This window comes from Musa acuminata, chromosome BXJ1-8, assembly GCF_036884655.1.
Source record: "Musa acuminata AAA Group cultivar baxijiao chromosome BXJ1-8, Cavendish_Baxijiao_AAA, whole genome shotgun sequence".
Classification (NCBI taxonomy): domain Eukaryota; kingdom Viridiplantae; phylum Streptophyta; class Magnoliopsida; order Zingiberales; family Musaceae; genus Musa; species Musa acuminata.
In genome coordinates, this window is record NC_088334.1 from 43,316,298 (window position 1) to 43,334,797 (window position 18,500).

General features: G+C 40.4%; 2 protein-coding genes and 1 long non-coding RNA gene across 5 annotated transcripts; 2 read left to right on the forward strand and 1 right to left on the reverse strand.

Annotated features, from left to right (window-relative positions):
- Nucleotides 1–687: 687 nt before the first annotated feature.
- LOC135587990 (uncharacterized) lies at nt 688–4,970 on the forward strand. The gene is made up of 3 exons (XR_010476031.1): nt 688–1,174; nt 1,243–1,292; nt 4,149–4,970. It is a non-coding gene; the product is annotated as an uncharacterized LOC135587990 (long non-coding RNA).
- A 290-nt stretch (nt 4,971–5,260) lies between these two features.
- LOC135587987 (phospholipid-transporting ATPase 1-like) lies at nt 5,261–11,619 on the forward strand. Its single transcript, XM_065079891.1, has 8 exons — nt 5,261–5,407; nt 5,493–7,755; nt 7,833–8,139; nt 9,234–9,909; nt 9,999–10,122; nt 10,208–10,427; nt 10,509–10,967; nt 11,147–11,619. The coding sequence occupies exons 2-8, from the start codon at nt 6,231–6,233 to the stop codon at nt 11,358–11,360; spliced, it is 3,525 nt and encodes a 1,174-aa protein (XP_064935963.1). The 5' UTR covers nt 5,261–5,407; nt 5,493–6,230; the 3' UTR covers nt 11,361–11,619.
- Nucleotides 11,620–12,354: 735 nt separating this feature from the next.
- On the reverse strand, nt 12,355–15,963 carry LOC135584756 (myb-related protein 2-like). Of its 3 annotated transcripts, XM_065079894.1 has the most exons (7): nt 15,490–15,963; nt 15,179–15,392; nt 14,998–15,074; nt 14,855–14,912; nt 14,694–14,781; nt 14,548–14,617; nt 12,355–13,489 (listed from the first exon to the last, which is right to left on the reverse strand). In XM_065079894.1, exons 2-7 carry the CDS (start codon nt 15,387–15,389, stop codon nt 12,764–12,766), a joined length of 1,230 nt encoding a protein of 409 aa, XP_064935966.1. In that variant the 5' UTR covers nt 15,390–15,392; nt 15,490–15,963; the 3' UTR covers nt 12,355–12,763. The 3 variants fall into 3 exon arrangements, with proteins under 3 accessions (XP_064935966.1, XP_064935967.1, XP_064935968.1); XM_065079895.1 differs by lacking the exon at nt 15,490–15,963 and having other exon boundaries at nt 14,694–14,775; nt 15,179–15,452; XM_065079896.1 differs by lacking the exon at nt 15,490–15,963 and having other exon boundaries at nt 15,142–15,320.
- Nucleotides 15,964–18,500: the final 2,537 nt, after the last annotated feature.

Below are 18,500 nucleotides of genomic sequence, written 5' to 3' on the forward strand. Positions count from 1 at the left end.
CAAGATATGGCTTCTCAGTGCTTACAATGCAGTGTTTCTTTGTCTTGATGTCTGTCCTTTCTTTACAGGACATCATTCAAGTAAGGTAAAGGGATGGACCCCTCACTACCAGATCTAACCCGTGACTTCTGAGGCTCAACAAGTTGAAGGGCCCACTTGAGGTAAGGGGCTACAATCAAACTCCAAGGAGATGTCTCTTCCTTCAGAATATGACAATAGAATTCTGATAGCATTATATTTTGGCAGAAGGTCAGATGTGGTGCATTTGTTACCCATTTATTACCAATTAAATTTACCTGAGGAACAGCCAAGAATGAGGAAGAAGCTATTCTGTGTGAGGATTTATTGACAGCACTAACCCAAATAAATGAACTTGGAATTTTTCTCTGAATAATTTAAGATACACACTTATACAACTGGCATTTCAGGAATAAACATCTAACAAAATTTTTGGTATAAAATAATAGTTGTTACGTAGACTTGTGTCATGTACTTCACTGGTCTTATGGTTTTAATAGAATAAAATTAAAAGATTGTTCAGTCAAATGTTTCTTATTAGATTGAGGGGCGACTTTGGTGTTGTCGTAGCAGGTATGATTGCTCCTTTATGACCTGGGTGATCAAGACTTTGGCCGTTTATATTTCTCATCAAACTGATATCATGATTGTCATTGATTTGTAGAATAAATACAAATGCCCATGTGGGATGACATCTGCATGTTTTTGGACCCTGTTTTGTGTGCTAAAATCTGACAGGTAATTCATGAAGCCAATTGGGTTGCAGTGTTGAGGGGTTCAGAATCTTGACTGTACTTGAACAGGTTCTTCTCCCTTGGAGCTTTATCCTTTTCAGGACAATAAGATGGAGTTACAGGGAAGAGTTGTGAAGTTGGGATCTGTCTTCTTCACAGTCAAGAGAAGCTTTTTATCCTTTGATGAAAAGTGAAGCTTTTGTTGCTTAGCAGTAAAGTTGAGTTATGGACAACAGACATCAAATCTTGTGACTTGGAAGGAGACTTTCCATGTGACAATAATTGAAAGAATCATATTATCAGACCTGAAAGCAATGAGGGGGCAGCTGATGGAACAAATTCCTAGCACTTTTCCCTTGTTCCTCAGAAAAGAAAAAGAAGGCATGCTAGCATGCACTCATGCGCGCACACTCTCCTAAGAGGTAAAAGATTTCATTTTTTATTCTAGGTATCTGCTATTGCAGGAGCACTAATAAATCCATGTTAGCAGGTCCAGTTACTCCTACGTCCATGGGCACATATGTTGACTGCATCCAAAAGGTGAGTCGATTGAATGATCTTAAGGTATATTGTCTCGTGAGTAATTATTTAACCTGTTAATTATCTGATTGATCTCAATGATTTTTCCTTGTATACTTTGGAAATTTATGCTGTATTGGCAAACAACAATTTTCTCTAGTTTAGATGGCTTAGAGATTACTGTAGCAGTATTGATATTCGATAATAAAAAATACTACTTGTATCTTTCAAAGTCACAACTTCACAAGGTCTGTGACCCTGTGGTGGAATGAACATGTGAAAAATTGGTATCCCATGCATAATCTGAGATCCTAAAGAACTCCTCTGTATAGAAATTAAGTATTGCTTAAGTCAGGTTTATCTAATTAGTGAGGGTTGTGATTGCTGCCATCTTTGCTGCATACTTTATGGTTCTCAACTTAAAAATTCTGTGATCCTTGCTAATTATGAGATTACCTTTCATCATACAGTGCATTGTTGTATATAATTAAACTGTGGATATATCTTAACCTAATCCAGTTTTTCTTCTTTGTACCCCTCGCCCAACACATGACCTTAGAGTTCTCACAGTATTTTAGAATCCTGCTTTCCCAACCAGTTCTTTTGTAGTCCATTGAAGTCTCAAGCAAATAGGCAGCATCACCACCATTTTGAAGGCTTCAATTGGTTCTCCGTAATGATTTGATTAACGAATTGATGATGTTTTATGTTATAGCCCATTATTTGTGTAACTATTGGGCTAATGAACTGTCCTTTTGGCCAGGTCAAATTAGTTTAATGTAGTAAGTAGTTGAGCTAAATTTTAGGAAGGTTAGTGAAGTAACAGTTGTTTTCCAAGAATTTAAATACTGGTCAGATAACGAATTTAGTAATCTATTGGGTGCATAATTTTAGTTTTGGTATATTGGATAGTACACTGACATCCAATATCATTGATTAAAATAACGAAAAGTTACAATTGATGATATCACCCCAATATCAAATTTTATATTTTATTATCAGTATTTAGTTGTATCAGTAAATATCTACCAATATGTATCAAGAGTATTCTTGATCTTATTTGTACTATATCCTTATATCCTTCCCCATGTTATTATTATTGATATCTATTATTTTATGGTGCTTGGAGACCAATGATATCTTTATAGGAATTGTTTGAATATATAGTATAGCAAAAATAAAAGAAAAGAAATCAAGCATATGTTTTTGGTACTACAATTAGCCATATCTTTACAAGATTGTAAAATTTGAAGTGTTATTGATGTTAGTAGTGATTGCAATGCTCTTCATTGACTTTGTCACTATGGGAGATTCCTAGTCAAGAATTTTTTATGCAAGAATAATTTAATTTATATGTTATTTAAATGAATTTTATTAATTTTAAGATATTTGCATTTGTCATGAGTTGTCACATGACAACATCTACTCAAGGCGAAAATAAAAATATAAAATAAATAAAAAATTAAATTATGATTGTTATTGAAGATTTTAAATTATAATGGAAGATTTTGTGAGGATTAGTCTCAACGAGGATGAAAGCATATCAATCAAGAATATTATTTTCTTCGAAGAGAGATCAAATCATATATTTGATTTGATTCAATTGTAATATTTTGCCTATTTTTATGAGTCAGAATATTATAATGTATTTAAATCAGAAATAGATCAATGAAATGTGTTCTTTTTCCACTTTGAATGTGAGTGGTGCGAGGCCACATTTATTTTCCGATGGTATGATTCCATCATCCACGTGCGAGATGTGCGAAGGTACAAGGTCTTCATCCTAGAAGTATTTTCCTTGAGCAAGAGCGAGTTTGGTAGTTATATATTTATTTTCCTATTATCTTTTAATTATTATCTTCTATTCCTCTCTTTTATATTCCTCTATTATCAACAAATATTCTGTTGCTATCCTCCAACATCAATTCTGGACCCTACGTGGGATGTTTACATGCTGTACTGCAAGGGCTGAAGGTGCCTCTGAATCAAGAAACTATCACATATGCTCTCAATTTTTGGACTCAAGATTCCTGCTCTTGGTATCAATCCATTACCACCAATAGTTAAATGCAGAACTAGCTCTCTTATGGAACATCATTGAAGTCTTCACAATAGAAGTAAGCCAGATAACTTGGACTCCAATGGATAGGACTGGTGGTTTCTGTTTTGACTATTCAATACCTTTCATCATAGGCCCAACACTGTGTCCTTCTTCAAGGTTGAGATTACAAGTGTTATCTAGAATATATATATGTGGAAATACAGATGCAAAATTATCTAGGGTGTGAATGCAATATTGTTTTTGACAATGGCCTCAAATACCATGATTTGAGAAACCCACTTTGAGGTCCTGCAGTTACCTGTGTGCATTGAGGCCAAGGTCTGCCGTACCGGACTGTACCGCCCGGTATGGGCGGTACGTACCAGTCCGACAGGCCAGCGGTACGCGGACCGCCCTGTACCGAGTAGTACACTCACCTGGGTATACCGAGCGATATACCGTACCGTACCGGTATCGAGCTCGGGTCGAAACGCTGATACGGTACATTACAACAGACCTTGATTGAGACAGTGTCAGAGCTTGAATGAGTCCATAATGGAAGCTGAGAGGCTGATGTTGAGTCCAAAACCCAAGTTTGTGAGACAATAAATATACTTTTCGTTCATGTTAAGGCCTCACAAAAAATGGTGGAAGATTGCAAGGAGAAATGAGTGCCTGTTTGATGTAGATAATATATACATTTCTTTCTTGGAACTGCTTCCATCTTTCCATGTTTAGCCATGTGCGTCGCTATGCAACCTTTCTTCCTCTCTCTAACTTCTGTGGCCTTTATATTGTTTAATGAATGCTTACATCATTACATTGGTTTTATTTAGGGTTATTCAAATGAAGACCTTTTCTTCTGCTGTTCTGGAACCTCGCAGTTATGGAGCAGAAGCAATGGAAAACAATGTTCATGATTGACAAACTAGCTATTGCAGTATAAAACATGGAACTCAGGAAGAGAGGGATCCAAGTCATTTGGAGCATGGAGTGCACCAACTACAGTTCAAAGTAATGAAGGAAAGCAACATGGTATGTAACCAAGCAAATTAGTTCCATGAAGATAGAATATTTATGGAGAAAAATGGAGAAATAGTATAAGCCTGCCAGTTACTTTAGGAAAGAATCCACCAGTTACTTTCTTTACTCTAGATTTACATTTGTAGAAACTTTGGTCAACTCTACCTCAAAGTTATACAGAGCTAAACAGTAGGTCAAACTCAAGATAGTACTAATAAATGCTAGCAGTGCAAAGTCAGTAAACATTTTTATCTTCTGCTGCTTATTACTTGTAAGTTTAGCTGCCACTGTTCCTCTACTTTTCCATCACTCCTCTGTATCCAGGAATACAAGTTCACCTGACCTTCCTCACCCAGCCTCCCTGCCATTCTTTGTCACACTAAATTGCTCTGTTTCAGGGAGTCATGTGTGATGAAGTGGGGCATCAGGTTCACTATCACTGGCCTTGAGTAGTAATAGCCTGTTTCAACTATATAAGACTTTTTGATTGTAGAGGGAAACATTGGATTAACTTCTAATATCCATCATAATTGCTTTGGAGAGGATGTGGAATGCCCACAACCAAGCAATATTTTATCTCACCATGCAACAAAAGATTGCTCACTGTGCTCAATCATGACCTAACCCACCACATTATTGACATCTCTAATTTGTATAGGTATGACATCAATAGTCAGAAGTTACAAGATTATGGTCCAGATTGACTCTCGAAAGGTGACAAATATTTCATCATCATCTTGAGTTTTTTTTTTAAATATAGTTTTTTTATTAATAAATATGTCTGTTTGTTTGATGTGTGTGTTCTCCTTTCTATGCATACACTTCAGCTTCATATATATATATATATATAGAACCATTTTTAAGAAAATATGAAAGTGTATAGCTTGAATGAATTTTCTCTTGTAATATGAAAATATGAGACTTACAAATGTGAGATGTCTTTGTTATGCTTGTGATTCATTGGCATCCCCAATGATGGTGGAGCTTCATCATCTTGCTTGACATCGCCCCTCAACAACATCAAGCTGCTGCTTTCATAGCTCTTCTCCTTCCATTAATCTCTACTGTTCAGGTTAGGCCAAGGAAGGATCTCTCATGTCCATTAATCTCTACTGTTTCATGCCTTCTCTGAACTATTCTTCCTCTGGGAATGACAGGTCTCGCGGTCTGTGGAGAGGTCTTTATCACGTGAATGACCATCTATCATTCTCCCGAAATGAACTGTCCCATGTGCTTGATCCGATGGAATGGTCAGGATACACTTGAGCATCGCCTCCTCAGTCGAGCTTGGCGGCGTCGTTATCTCGGATCAGGTCAACCAATGCGACTCGGACCTTATCGTGTTGACGTCGACATCTGGCTCGATAGACAACACGATTCAACAGGGGTGGTAATTTGCCGCGGTGATGTGCTGTGGATATCCACCTCAACCCTGAGAATGGTTCTGGAGTCACTTGCCGCTGCTGCCAAGTAGAGTTCAAGGTAACATCCCTCGACTTACGGAATCGGAGATGGTGCAATTTCTACCGAAGGTTCTGATGGTGCTGACGGGAGCAGAGACTTGAGATGGCAGCAGAAGGGAAGCTGCAGTCTGAACGGAGGAAAAATGGCGTAAGGATGCAAGAAAGTCTCCACAGTGAATTCGATGGAGAAGGTCTTGGTTTGGAGCTTGGAGAAGAAGCCATGTTGGACTCGGATGCTTGACTCCTGACCTTGTAGATGGCTTCTGGATGCCAAAGTCATACCTCATCTCCTCGGTCATAGCCGTGCATCATATTTGACAGCCTCCTGGTCTTCTAGATGGCCTGCTCGGACCATTCGGCTCTTCTGATCTGCCATCTAAATCCATGGATTCTGCCCCTCTGTAACTCCTGAAGCTTCTCTTCTTCTCTTTCATGGCTGCCAACAGGCCCTCCTTGAACCCGTCGGCGCCGCCGGATGACGATCCCGACGTGCTACCGAAGGCTGCCTCTCGCTCGAGGAGCTCGTCGTCGTGGCATCGTGCCGAAAGGATTCCGTCGTCCAGTTCGAATTCCGCCGTCTCCTTTGAGCGTTCGACGTCGAAGCCCGTCGCTTCTTACCCCTCCAAGCGCTCCGACTCCGAGAAGCTCGGATCGCAGAGGGAGATCAGCGACGATGACGCCCGGTTCGTGTACGTCAACGACCCCGGGAGGACCAACCAGCCCATCAAGTTCGCCGACAACTCGATCAGGACCACCAAGTACTCTGTCCTCACCTTCTTGCCCCGCAACCTATTCGAGCAGTTCCACCGCGTCGCCTACGTCTACTTCCTCATCCTCGCGGGGCTTAACCAGGTCCCGCAGCTCGGCGTGTTCACCCCGGCAGCTTCCATCCTGCCGCTTGCCTTCGTGCTCGGCGTCACCGCGGTCAAGGACGGGTACGAGGACTGGCGGCGGCATCGCTCCGACCGGGATGAGAATAACCGGACCGCCCAGGTCCTGGCGCCCGGCGGCGAGTTCCGGCCCAAGCGGTGGAAGGACATCCTCGTCGGGGAGGTCGTCAAGGTCACCGCCGACGAGACGCTCCCCTGCGACATGGTCCTGCTCGCCACCAGCGATCCCACCGGCGTGGCCTACGTGCAGACCATCAACCTGGACGGCGAATCCAATCTCAAGACCCGGTACGCGAAGCAGGAGACGCAGTCAACGCCGCCGGAGTCGACCGCTGGCCTGATCCGCTGCGAGAAGCCGAACCGCAACATCTACGGTTTCCTCGCCAGCGCTGACGTGCCGGGCGAAAAGCGGGTCTCACTCGGCCCGTCCAACATCATCCTCCGGGGGTGCGAGCTGAAGAATACGAGCTGGGTCGTCGGCGTCGCAGTGTACACCGGGAAGGACACGAAGGTGATGCTGAACAGCTCCGGCGCGCCGTCGAAGCGGAGCCGCCTCGAGGCGCACATGAACCGGGAGGTAATCCTGCTGGCCGTGGCACTGGTATCTCTATGCTCCATCGTCACGGTGCTCGCCGGCGTGTGGCTCGCCAACCACCACCACGAGCTCAACGACCTACTGTACTACCGGAAGGAGGACTACTCGGGCCCGAAGACGGACACCTACAACTACTACGGGGTGGGGTGGGAGACGGTGTTCAGCTTCCTCAAGTCAGTGATCATATTCCAGGTGATGATTCCGATTGCGCTCTACATATCGATGGAGCTGGTGAGGCTGGGGCAGGCCTTCTTCATGATCCAGGACAAGAACATGTTCGACGAGGGGAGCAAGACGAGGTTCCAGTGCAGGGCGCTCAACATCAACGAGGACCTCGGGCAGATTAAGTATGTGTTCTCCGACAAGACGGGGACACTCACGGAGAACAAAATGGAGTTCCGGTGCGCCAGCGTTGGCGGGGTGGACTACAGCGCCGCAAGTGATGGTGAGGAAGACGGACACTCGATTACAGGTAATAATGATGCGATGCTTACTTCTTCTTCCTCGCCCATATGCATCAGAATTGTTTCTGATGATCGTTCATCGCAGTGGACGGGGAGACCTGGAGACCGAAGATGAGCGTGAAGACCGATCCGGAGCTGATGAATGCGTTGATGGGCGGGGAAGGAATCGAGAAGGCCAATCGTGCTCGTGATTTCTTCCTTGCGCTAGCGACCTGCAACACCATCGTGCCCATACTGGTCGACACGCCGGAGCCATCGCTCAAGCTCATCGACTACCAGGGCGAGTCGCCCGACGAGCAGGCCTTGGTCTATGCTGCTGCTGCTTATGGTTTCGTGCTTATGCAGCGCACCTCCGGGCATATCCTCATCGATGTGGTCGGTGAAAGACAGAGGTACTGCTACTCTTCATGCTCCTTCCAATTATTTGCTTCCTTCTTCTACCATTTGTTCTATCATTGTGCTGTGATTCCTGAATCAAAATTGGGTCTTTTTAGATGCCTTGTTGTCAACAAGCTTTAAGCTTAGGGTTCGTAGTGGCTGGATGTTAATATCCTCTTCTGTCCCTCTTTTCTTCTTCCTGGCTTTGCCATGGTGGGAACAACATCAGCAAGAAGAACAGGGATTGAATTGGTTGATCTACTTTGCAACCGACCCATTTTGGTCTGTTACTTCGATATGCAATCTGAAGTATAATTTGGTTAAAAGCTTTCCCCACTTTGTCAGAGAAAGATTATGTTCCCACTCCTTCAACCTTATCATATGCTCAATCTCTGAGGAGATGGCCAAGAACAAATGGAGAAGAAAGAAAATCTTATCCAGTGTTTAGTTGTTATTGGTGTCCCCTTGCTTGGTGATTGGTTTCATCAACAGTACCACCACCACATAATTCCAATCAATCAGAACTGGAGCCAGCACAATATTCATATCTGGCAAAGACTTGACTTGGTCTACCTTCATTTGCTTGCTTCTCTCTCAAGTTTATCAGTGGATGGGATGTCCACATGGATCCAATTAAACTTCTTTGCTGGATCTATTTAACTATTAGCTTAAATATGTCCTTATAGTGAGTATTATGATAAGTAGATGCTCAAATAATGTTTTAACATTTTTTATCTTAATTTTCTACTCTGTTTTCATGTTGCCATGAGTCCCCCTCATCTTATCGGAAATTATATTTCACTTTGAAGTGATTGCCAAAGAAGTTGGGTGATCAGTTTTTTTCCAAAAACCTGAAGCTGACTTGAAAGTGCACAACTCCAAAGTCTTGTTGACTTTAGCATCTTTTCTTCTAAGATTTGTGTCCCAAATGCTTTAGATTTAAATCTAACTGATAGTATCACTTCTACAAGTAATAGGAAGACCTCAAACCTACTTGAAGAATTGTTCTCAGCATTAACTGCAGTTTGCAAAACACAGTCTTCTGAGTACCAGTAATTCATAATTTCTTTTTGTAAAAGTATCTTAACTTGCAATACTGGAAATGCAGATTTGATGTTTTGGGCCTTCATGAATTTGATAGTGATCGAAAGAGGATGTCAGTGATAATTGGCTGTCCTGATAGAACAGTGAAGCTATTTGTGAAAGGTGCCGACAATTCAATGTTTGGAGTTGTACAAAAGAACCTAGATTTGGACATCATTCATGCAACCAAAACAAATCTCCATTCCTATTCATCTTTGGGTCTGAGGACATTGGTGGTTGGCATGCGTGAATTAAGTGAACACGAGTTCAAGAAGTGGCAGTCTGCATATGAGAATGCAACTACAGCTTTGATCGGCAGGGGGAAGTTGCTAAAAGCTATCGCATCAAATGCTGAAAGAGATCTTCACATCTTGGGTGCCTCTGGGATTGAAGATAAGCTCCAACAAGGTGTACCAGAAGCCATAGAATCCATGAGGCAAGCTGGCATCAAGGTTTGGGTGTTGACAGGGGATAAGCAAGAAACTGCCATCTCCATTGGCTATTCTTGCAAGCTTCTAACAAGTGAAATGACTCAGATTGTGATCAATAGCAACTCCAGGGAATCCTGTAAAAGGAGACTGCAAGATGCAGCTTCCATGTCCAGCAGACTAGCAGGTGCAGGATCTGCAAAGTCTCCTCTGGCTTTGATCATTGATGGCACCAGCCTTGTCTACATTTTGGAGACAGAACTGGAAGAAGAGGTAAGAATCTACTGATGCACTTAAATTGATTCCTTGATGTATTGGTCTTAGGATTGATGTGGTTCTGCATGTTGTTCTTGCTGGAACAGCTATTCAAAGTGGCCACGACATGTGATGTTGTGTTGTGCTGCCGTGTGGCTCCATTGCAGAAGGCTGGAATTGTTGCTCTCATAAAGAACCGAACGGATGACATGACCCTTGCAATTGGTGATGGTAATGTAGCTAACTTGAGAATTCACTTCAAACTTATAGAAGATATCAATTCCTTGTTGTGTGCTAATCTTGTGTATGATTCCAGGTGCAAATGATGTCTCAATGATCCAAATGGCTGATGTTGGGATTGGCATAAGTGGCCAAGAGGGAAGGCAAGCTGTCATGGCGTCAGATTTTGCTATGGGACAGTTCAGGTTCTTGGTGCCCCTCTTGTTGGTCCATGGACATTGGAATTACCTAAGGATGGCCTACATGATCTTGTACAACTTCTACAGGAATGCTGTGTTTGTCTTCGTCCTATTCTGGTAAGCATCATCATCGATACTTCCACCCAATCTGTTAGTTCAGCTAATTTGTATGTTTAACATATGGTTTTTGAACTCTAGGTATGTGTTATACACTGCGTATAGCTTGACAAGCGCAATAAGCGAATGGAGCAGTGTCTTGTATTCTGTGATCTACACTGCACTGCCAACCATCATCGTTGGAATCCTTGACAAGGATCTTAGCAGGAAGACATTGCTGAAGTACCCCCAGCTCTACAGGGCAGGGCAGAGGGATGAAAGATACAACCTCAAGTTGTTCATCTTCACTATGATGGATTGCATTTGGCAAAGCATTGCTATATTCTACATCCCTTATCTTGCATACAGACACAGCGATGTCGATGTATCCGGCCTAGGAGACTTGTGGATCCTTGCTGTGGTCATTCTAGTGAACATTCACTTGGCCATGGATGTGTTTAGGTGGAACTGGCTCACACATGCATCTGTATGGGGTTGCATTGCCGCAACAGTAATATGTGTCATCATCATAGACTCCATTTGGATGCTACCTGGTTACTGGTACAGCCTATTTCCCTAACCTGTTGATCTTTCTTTAGTAGTTTCAAATCTTGTTGATGATCACAAATTCTTGAATTGGTTACATGCATCTTAATGCCTTGAGACAAACGAGCTCATTGTAGCAGATAGAAGACAACTTTGTGTAGACTCAATTTACTGATGCCTCAATTTTCATGCAGGGCCATCTTTAAAATGATGGGGACTGGATTATTCTGGCTATGCCTTCTTGGCATCATAGTAGCAGGGATGGTTCCTAGGTTTGCAACCAAGGCTTTGACAGAGTATTTCTTGCCTAGTGATGTGCAGATTGCAAGAGAACTAGAGAAGTTTCAGAATTTAAATGCATCCACAATATTAGAAATTCCAATGAGCACATTCTCAGACCCCCAGTGATGATCTACCCATTGGTTTTTGTTCTTCCAAAATTTTCATTGGTTTTCTCTTCTTTCCCTGTGCATACTACTACATTCTTTTAGCTGAGAACCCGATTTTTCACCGATTGGTAGCTGGTCAACCATCCAAAAGGATGGATAGATGGGTAATCCATCTGTCCTGTGTATCTGTTTTACATACATACCTTGTTAAATTGTATTGTACAAGATAGTGAAACCACACATCTCAATTTGTGTATTAAAGTTGAGTTTTGTTACTACCCTTGTGTTTTGGATACTTTTTTCTTGTTCACCATAGTGAATATCTGTGTATTTAAAGTTTTCAGAACAATGAGGTAAATTGTTGGCAAATTGTTTAGTTCTCAGGAATAACACTTACCAGACAACTGTGGTGTAGATTCTTATTTCTCACTTATCCATCGATGTCGAATTCTTATTGAATGTTGCAATGGCCCTCTGTGCCTCCATAGCCTTCAGAATATTTCCTGTGCTTGTAAGAACAGAAATTGCACATAATCCATTCGCAAGTAACCAGATGAATGGTTAAACATAATAGCAGTTCACACTATTAATTGTTATCAGAGATAAATCAGGAAAGAATTTCTCTTCAAGACTATATAAAAACTCAACTCCCAACTGTTGGAAGCACGAAATGGGAATTTCTAATGCCAGATTAGTAACTCATGTAGTGGTTGTAAAAATGAAAGTAAATTTTTTGTGTTTGTTTTGGATGAGGTTCTTCTTTTCCTCTGAAGAACATGATAGATGATACTAAACACTTTCTGGATCCTTTTGAGGATCTAAGACATTCTCATGTGTATTACCATCTGAGGCTGCAATCTGATCTGTTGGCCATGTAATAACCATACATGAAATTAACCAGACATGAAATTAATCCTACTAGGTCTCTCTCTCTCTCTCTCTCTCTCTCTCTCTCTCACACACACACACACACACACACACACACAATCTAATTGATGCTTTGCTAACATAAATCCAGGTGAATACAATAATTCATTAAGAACTGATGTTCCTTTCTTTTTTTCCTTTTTATAGTTCATCAAAAACTACATGATAGTTCAATACAGGTAGCTATTCCATCAATGACATGTATCACACAGTGAAGGATATCAAAGAAATTGACTTGCTAGAATGGCTAGTTTGGCTACAAAGGCATGGTATTGAGATTCTCCTTTATACTGCTGTATTTTACATGCATCCTCAGTTTCTTGCAGCGCACTGTCCTTTTTCATTAGCTTCGTGTTATAGCCATCAATTATTTTGGTTAAATAGATTGGTTAAGGAAGCAAGTGCTCACCTTTGCAACATGATTATAGTGCAACATGCCTCAGTACTGCAACATTATAAATGGTATATCCTTGATCTTTCTCTTCTAGGCACAAATCAGCTCCAGCTAAAGCCATTCAAGTCAAATCTGCTACTTGTACCACCTTCATTGTCTTCATGGGCATTGAGATCAAGTTGTGCTGTGTGAGTAAGCAGCCCAAATCTATCTGATTGCTTGCCTCTCCCCTGTTGATCTGCAGGTCTACTGCTGTTTGGGTGCTCAACAGATATGTTCTCATCATCACTTTCCTTTCCCTGGGCCTCAGAACCAGTTCCTCCTTCATTTTGGGTCTTAATGCTTGTAGGAAGTGTCTCAAAGTCCTTCTGGGCTGCGAAAGATGTCCTTTCTGAATCTCCTAAGCTGGATGAGGAAAAAGTCTTGTGCTCATGCAAATAACACCATGCAGATTGAGTGTTTTCAAGCCTGCTATTCTCATGAACTTGTTGCTGGCACAGTGGTAAGCTGCCATTGCAGCTTCTCAAGCTTTTACAGACACTTTGTGATCCTTCAAATGATGTCAAGCAACTTTCTACTGAGCAATCAACAGGTTGAGATGGATGCAGCTCTGAAGTGTTCAGACCAGGTATTTCTTCTGATCCTTGAAATGCATTGCTGAAACATTCACTTGAGATTTTGGAAACAAGTTCACAGAGCTGAACTTTGGCATCTTCCACTCCTGGAGACCCTAAATTCTGTTTCCCTAGTGTCTCTTGAGCCTTTTCCAGCACTGACTGTAAGTATTTTCCTTGTGCCTCTATTTGGAGTTGCAAATTCCTTTGAACCTTTCACAAACCCATTTTTCATGACACTTGTTAATTTTAAGCATCGCATGGAAGCACAAAATAGAGGAGATTGAACAGAACGAAAAAGGAATCAAGCATTTTCCTGAAACTTGATCTTTGAGGTTTATTTTAGCTTTACAATTATCAACTAAATGTTGAGTTTTGTTTTTGTTTAGCTTTAGTAGATTTTGTATAAATATCCCGGTGGGATCATGTAAATGTTTTTGTAAATTCAAAGAAAATTTAGATGAAATTTTTTTTAGAAATAACTCTAATTGGGAAATTCTTTTATTAGAGGGAATTTTGATAATCATGTGAAGAAGATGATATAATAAATAGAGTTACATGTAAGGAATTTTTTAGTTACTGCAAAGCATGGTATGCAGTACCGAATGGTACCGCCCGATACGGACGGTATGTACCAGTTCGATGATATACCGGTACGTGGACCTCCTGATATCGCTACAGTGCTACAGTATTATACTGTAGCAGTGCTATATTGCTACAGTGTTATAGTGTAACAGTGCTACAGTATGAAGAAAATATATAAAATTATTCGGTACACCAAGGTGTATCGCTCGATATGCCCTGGTGTACACCTTGGTGTACCGCTCGGTACACCGGTATCGTACCATACCGAGCCAACCTCGAAACACCGGTACAGTATGGTATTGCATACCTTGCTGCAAAGAGCTCAATGCGAGAAAATATTCTATGTAGGACACTATCATCTACAATTTTTATATTTGTTGGTGTGCAATCCTCTAAATGTTTCTGAAAATTATCAAGATTAATGCTACAATAACCATCATCTAATCTTTCTCTCAAAGGTGGATGAGTTCAGTTTAACTCAGTTTCTTGTGTCTTTCATGCTTCCACAAAGAAGCTACTTGTATGGTGTTAACACTAGGACAAACACACAGTATTTCATCAAAGCTAATTTAGTTGCAGCCTGCATGCTTGACTTAGGAGTTTGTACTATGTTTATGTAATTGTTGAATTTTTTTTCTGTGCATGAATTCTGACAAGGTGTCAATAATATGTAATTTAAGACTTACCTCAAGATGTTCTTGTAGCTGCCTCTGGACTTCAATTTGCATTTGAAGTGCTTCATTTATCTGAAAACTTCTGAAAGTAACAACATCCTGTCAGTCCAGATTCATCATACTTCAAATCATTACAGTGTGCACTGTCTATGTCTTACTTGTTTGATTGGGGCATGGTACTTGTGTTAACCATGAAAGATCCATTGACATCAATTGTTCTCTCTGCTGCTAATGTACAACCTATAACTGCAAGATAAATAAGTCTTTGTTTGCATCTTTTTCCTAGTTGCAGAATTCAAAGTTGGAGGCTGCTACTCACCACTCTTGGTGCTTCCACTGTTTGCTTGAGCTTGGAGATTCTTACTGAGCCTATACTTCTACAATTTCACAAGAGCAACACAGTCTTCAACCATGACAGCAAAGAGAAGAAACAAGGAAAAGAAACCAGCAATAGATCAGGACCTGTAGGTGACTTTTCAGGTGATACAGTGTTAGTCCAGGAATGCCCATAAGTCTCATGACTGTTTTTGGTGTAGCCTCTGCAAGATGATGATCTTAAGTTAGCTCTCAAGGCAAGATGCATCGGCTATGAATGAGAATTATTACATTGGATTCTGTCTTCTTCTTTTGTTAAGTTACTCACTGTCTGCTCCACCAAGTTGATTCACAGCTTCTATGAATCTCTCATGGAGCTCAGATGTCCACTTCAACCTAGGCTTGGCATCGGTTGATAGAACCAGTCCTGACTCTTCTGGAGCACTCCCTCCTCTTTGCAGCAACAATTGCCCGTCTGCAGGAAAAGTTTCCCTAGAAGAAAAGATATTGCTGTGGCTTTGATGATAATGGTGATACATCTTCTGCTTGGGAAGGAAATGGCAAGCAAGGAGAAGTTAATTTCTCATGCTGGTGAAGGAAGAGCCAAGGCTCTCTTTATAAGGCAATTGCAAAGAGAACCTGGAATCATTTGAACAGAACACTTGGACTGATCTAATCCTCACAGCAACTTGAGAAGAGATCTTCTCCTTGTTGATTTACCATGGACCAGAACCTGCAATTTTTACTTTAGATTCTCCTGGGATAAAGCTTCCCACTCATCTTCTGCAGCAGCAACTTTTTGTGGAACAACTGTTGCGTGTCCAGAAGAATAGATCCATGAATGACTGACTATAAAAAGAGGAAGAACCATATACCTCTCAAGGGAATTTTTGGACCTACTGCCATGTCTTTTAATGTCTTTACAAGTTCCAAAGTTGCAAGATTCCTGAGCCGTGAGAATTAAGCTTTGGGGGTGCAGTGCATGTGAGACTGGTTTGACAGGATAGCTTGGTCGATGGAGCTTGGAGTTCAAACTGTGAGATGGATTCAACTGAGTAGTACTCATATTATCTGATAGGAGAAGTCTGAAAATTCTGTTTGACTGGCACATCTAGGTGTGGTCCTGAATCAGATTTCTTAGATATTTATACAAAAATAAGCATCTTCTTTTGCTTTTTCTGAGAGAAGAATCTTCATATATTTATTTCACTGATTCCTGCAGGGCCCCCTCATTGTTGGAGGAGGAATCAAGATTCATTTCAAGGCCATGCTGCAATGGGCTGTATATTGACCAATATACCGACAGCTCTATTATGGCACTTTGCTTTTTTCTCTAATATAGCATGATGGATTTGATCTATCCATCCTTCCTAAGAAAAAGGTAAATTCATTGTTCACATTATATTCATGCTCCAATTTTATGATTCGACATGTTCAGTTATCAATCTTAAAGTTAGGTTCTGCATGATGACAAACACCTAACAAGAATTGAACCATCATTACAAGGATCATCAGCTTGTGATTTTTCCTGCCCAAACATTCAGAGTAACCTATGATACATTCAGCAAATCATGCAGCAATTAGGATAACCTCACAATCATACAGATTATTTTAATATCATGCTTTACGTTGAGTAATGGAAATGATATTCGTAATAATAATGATATTAGTATATTGTTAATGGTAATGGTAATGATGATGATAATGGTAATAATAATGATAATGACTATATAGTATTTGTAATGATAATGATAATGATAACGATGATGGTAATGGTAATGGCAATGGCAATGGTATTGACAAAAATAATGATAATAACAATGATAAATAATATCACTTGTATTGCTTTGTTCTTTTTTATTTTGTTTCAGTCATATCTTGTTTTGAGCAGTACAGATATACTTCTGCCTATTACCAATAATTGATCATCCAGGACTTGAGTATACTACTCTCCCCCATCTTGAGTGAGATCCACTGGTTCTCATGCAAATCTAATAGTTTAGCAGTTGTGTTGGATATGATTCTCTAGGAATGAGCACTGGATTGCCAACAAAATGGCTTATCATCATGAGATTACCATATCTATCGTTATCAGAAGTACAATTATTCTTTCAGAATCCTTCATCCAAGTGTTAGAGATTTTTCTTATCACTCTGTAAAACACTCATCGAAGCATATGTCCATCCCATTCTATTCATGTATTAAAAATTGGGAAAGTTGATGGAATCCTTCTTTTCCATGATAAGAATAAGAACATAACTATCTTTTCTCATGTTTGTTCTATTGATCTTGATGATGATGGAATATGCCATGAGCCCAATGATGTGAAACACTATTGTTGCAACAGCATTGCCCAAAATATGAAAGTTTCACTTGTAGACACTGAAGAGTGAGTTTGGCAATGTTTCACCTCTGAATTCTCAGAAAAGAAAAGAAGAAAAAAGATTAATGCTTTGTAGTTTATTCATCATCAAGCTGGATAGGATCCTATAAAGAAGACTAGTTTGAGTAGGCAAACATGAGCATGTTCTTGTGACGGAAATCATGCATAGAACACTTTTTCTTAGAGTTCATCTAAGCTTTTCTTTCTGCCTCCTACAAAATCAAAGGTGAAGAAATGAAGGCAAGATATGAACTTGTGCTTTATTCCTTAGAGATGCATAAGATTTTGAGATGAGAGGAGCATTTGTAGGTAGATGAGGAATCTGATACAGTTCTCTTTGTTGTCAAAGCATGCAGAGTTGGTGATCAGGAACTATGTTGTAACAATAGCCTGCCTACTTCTTAGGAATGCAAAAGAAGTTAGGTGAACCCCTCAAGCTGAACAACTGCTGCTAAGACAAATAACTTTGCTATTTCCCTTCAATTTGCTATACACAACTAAATCCAAATCTCACAATTGTTTAGTCAATTCTACTCTGGATTACAAGAAAACGATTAAGCTTTAGATGCTGCATTGATGCCATCAACCATCGAATAGAGATTAGAAGGGATTGAATTAGTAGTTTACTCTATATCATTTTCATTTCAGAATGAAACTGATAAGGAATAGATCCCTTCTCATTGATCTGATGAAGGTAATGAAAATGCAAAGTATAACAAAGAACTGAAAAAGAACATTATGGAAAGAAATATGAAACATGGTATGGTGTTATCTCATAAATTCCACTAACAACATTATCATGAGGATATAATTATTCAGTCATCAATAAATTTTTTTCATAAAGCCAAGTACAATATTATAGATCTCACAACATTTTAAGGATAACAAATTGGTGGATGATTTCAGAGTTCGGTAGATTTACATACATAAGACCTTGATCCAACTTTGGATCTATGGCCTAAATATTACTTCAGATAGTAATTATATAGATAGATAGATAGATAGATAGATAGAGAGAGAGAGAGAGAGAGAGAGAGAGAGAGAGAGAATTGCTTCAGATGGGATTGTGATCATATCTAGTTCGCGAGGCACAGGCAAATTTTGGTTTCAAGTTGCATATTTTCTCTACAACTTGGAACCTTGAAGATATCTGGTCTCTTTCTTCTAGTTCCAAGTATATGTTCTTTCTGCATGTGAAAAAAGGTGTGAAGGCTCAGGGAGCTCATCTCAAATCAAGATAGCTCAAGCCTCTAGATGACTGAAGAGA

Excerpts from the sequence above, each read along its gene's own strand:
- LOC135587987 (XM_065079891.1), top strand. The coding sequence starts at position 6,231 with ATGGCTGCCAACAGGCCCTCCTTGAACCCGTCGGCGCCGCCGGATGAC. Across the intron at positions 7,756-7,832 it reads AGACGGACACTCGATTACAG|TGGACGGGGAGACCTGGAGA; the intron begins GTAATAATGATG and ends CGTTCATCGCAG. Across the intron at positions 10,968-11,146 it reads TGGATGCTACCTGGTTACTG|GGCCATCTTTAAAATGATGG; the intron begins GTACAGCCTATT and ends ATTTTCATGCAG.
- LOC135584756 (XM_065079894.1), bottom strand. The coding sequence starts at position 15,389 with ATGTATCACCATTATCATCAAAGCCACAGCAATATCTTTTCTTCTAGG. Across the intron at positions 14,913-14,997 it reads ACCTGAAAAGTCACCTACAG|AAGTATAGGCTCAGTAAGAA; the intron begins GTCCTGATCTAT and ends GTGAAATTGTAG. Across the intron at positions 14,782-14,854 it reads CAGTGGAAGCACCAAGAGTG|TTATAGGTTGTACATTAGCA; the intron begins GTGAGTAGCAGC and ends TTTATCTTGCAG.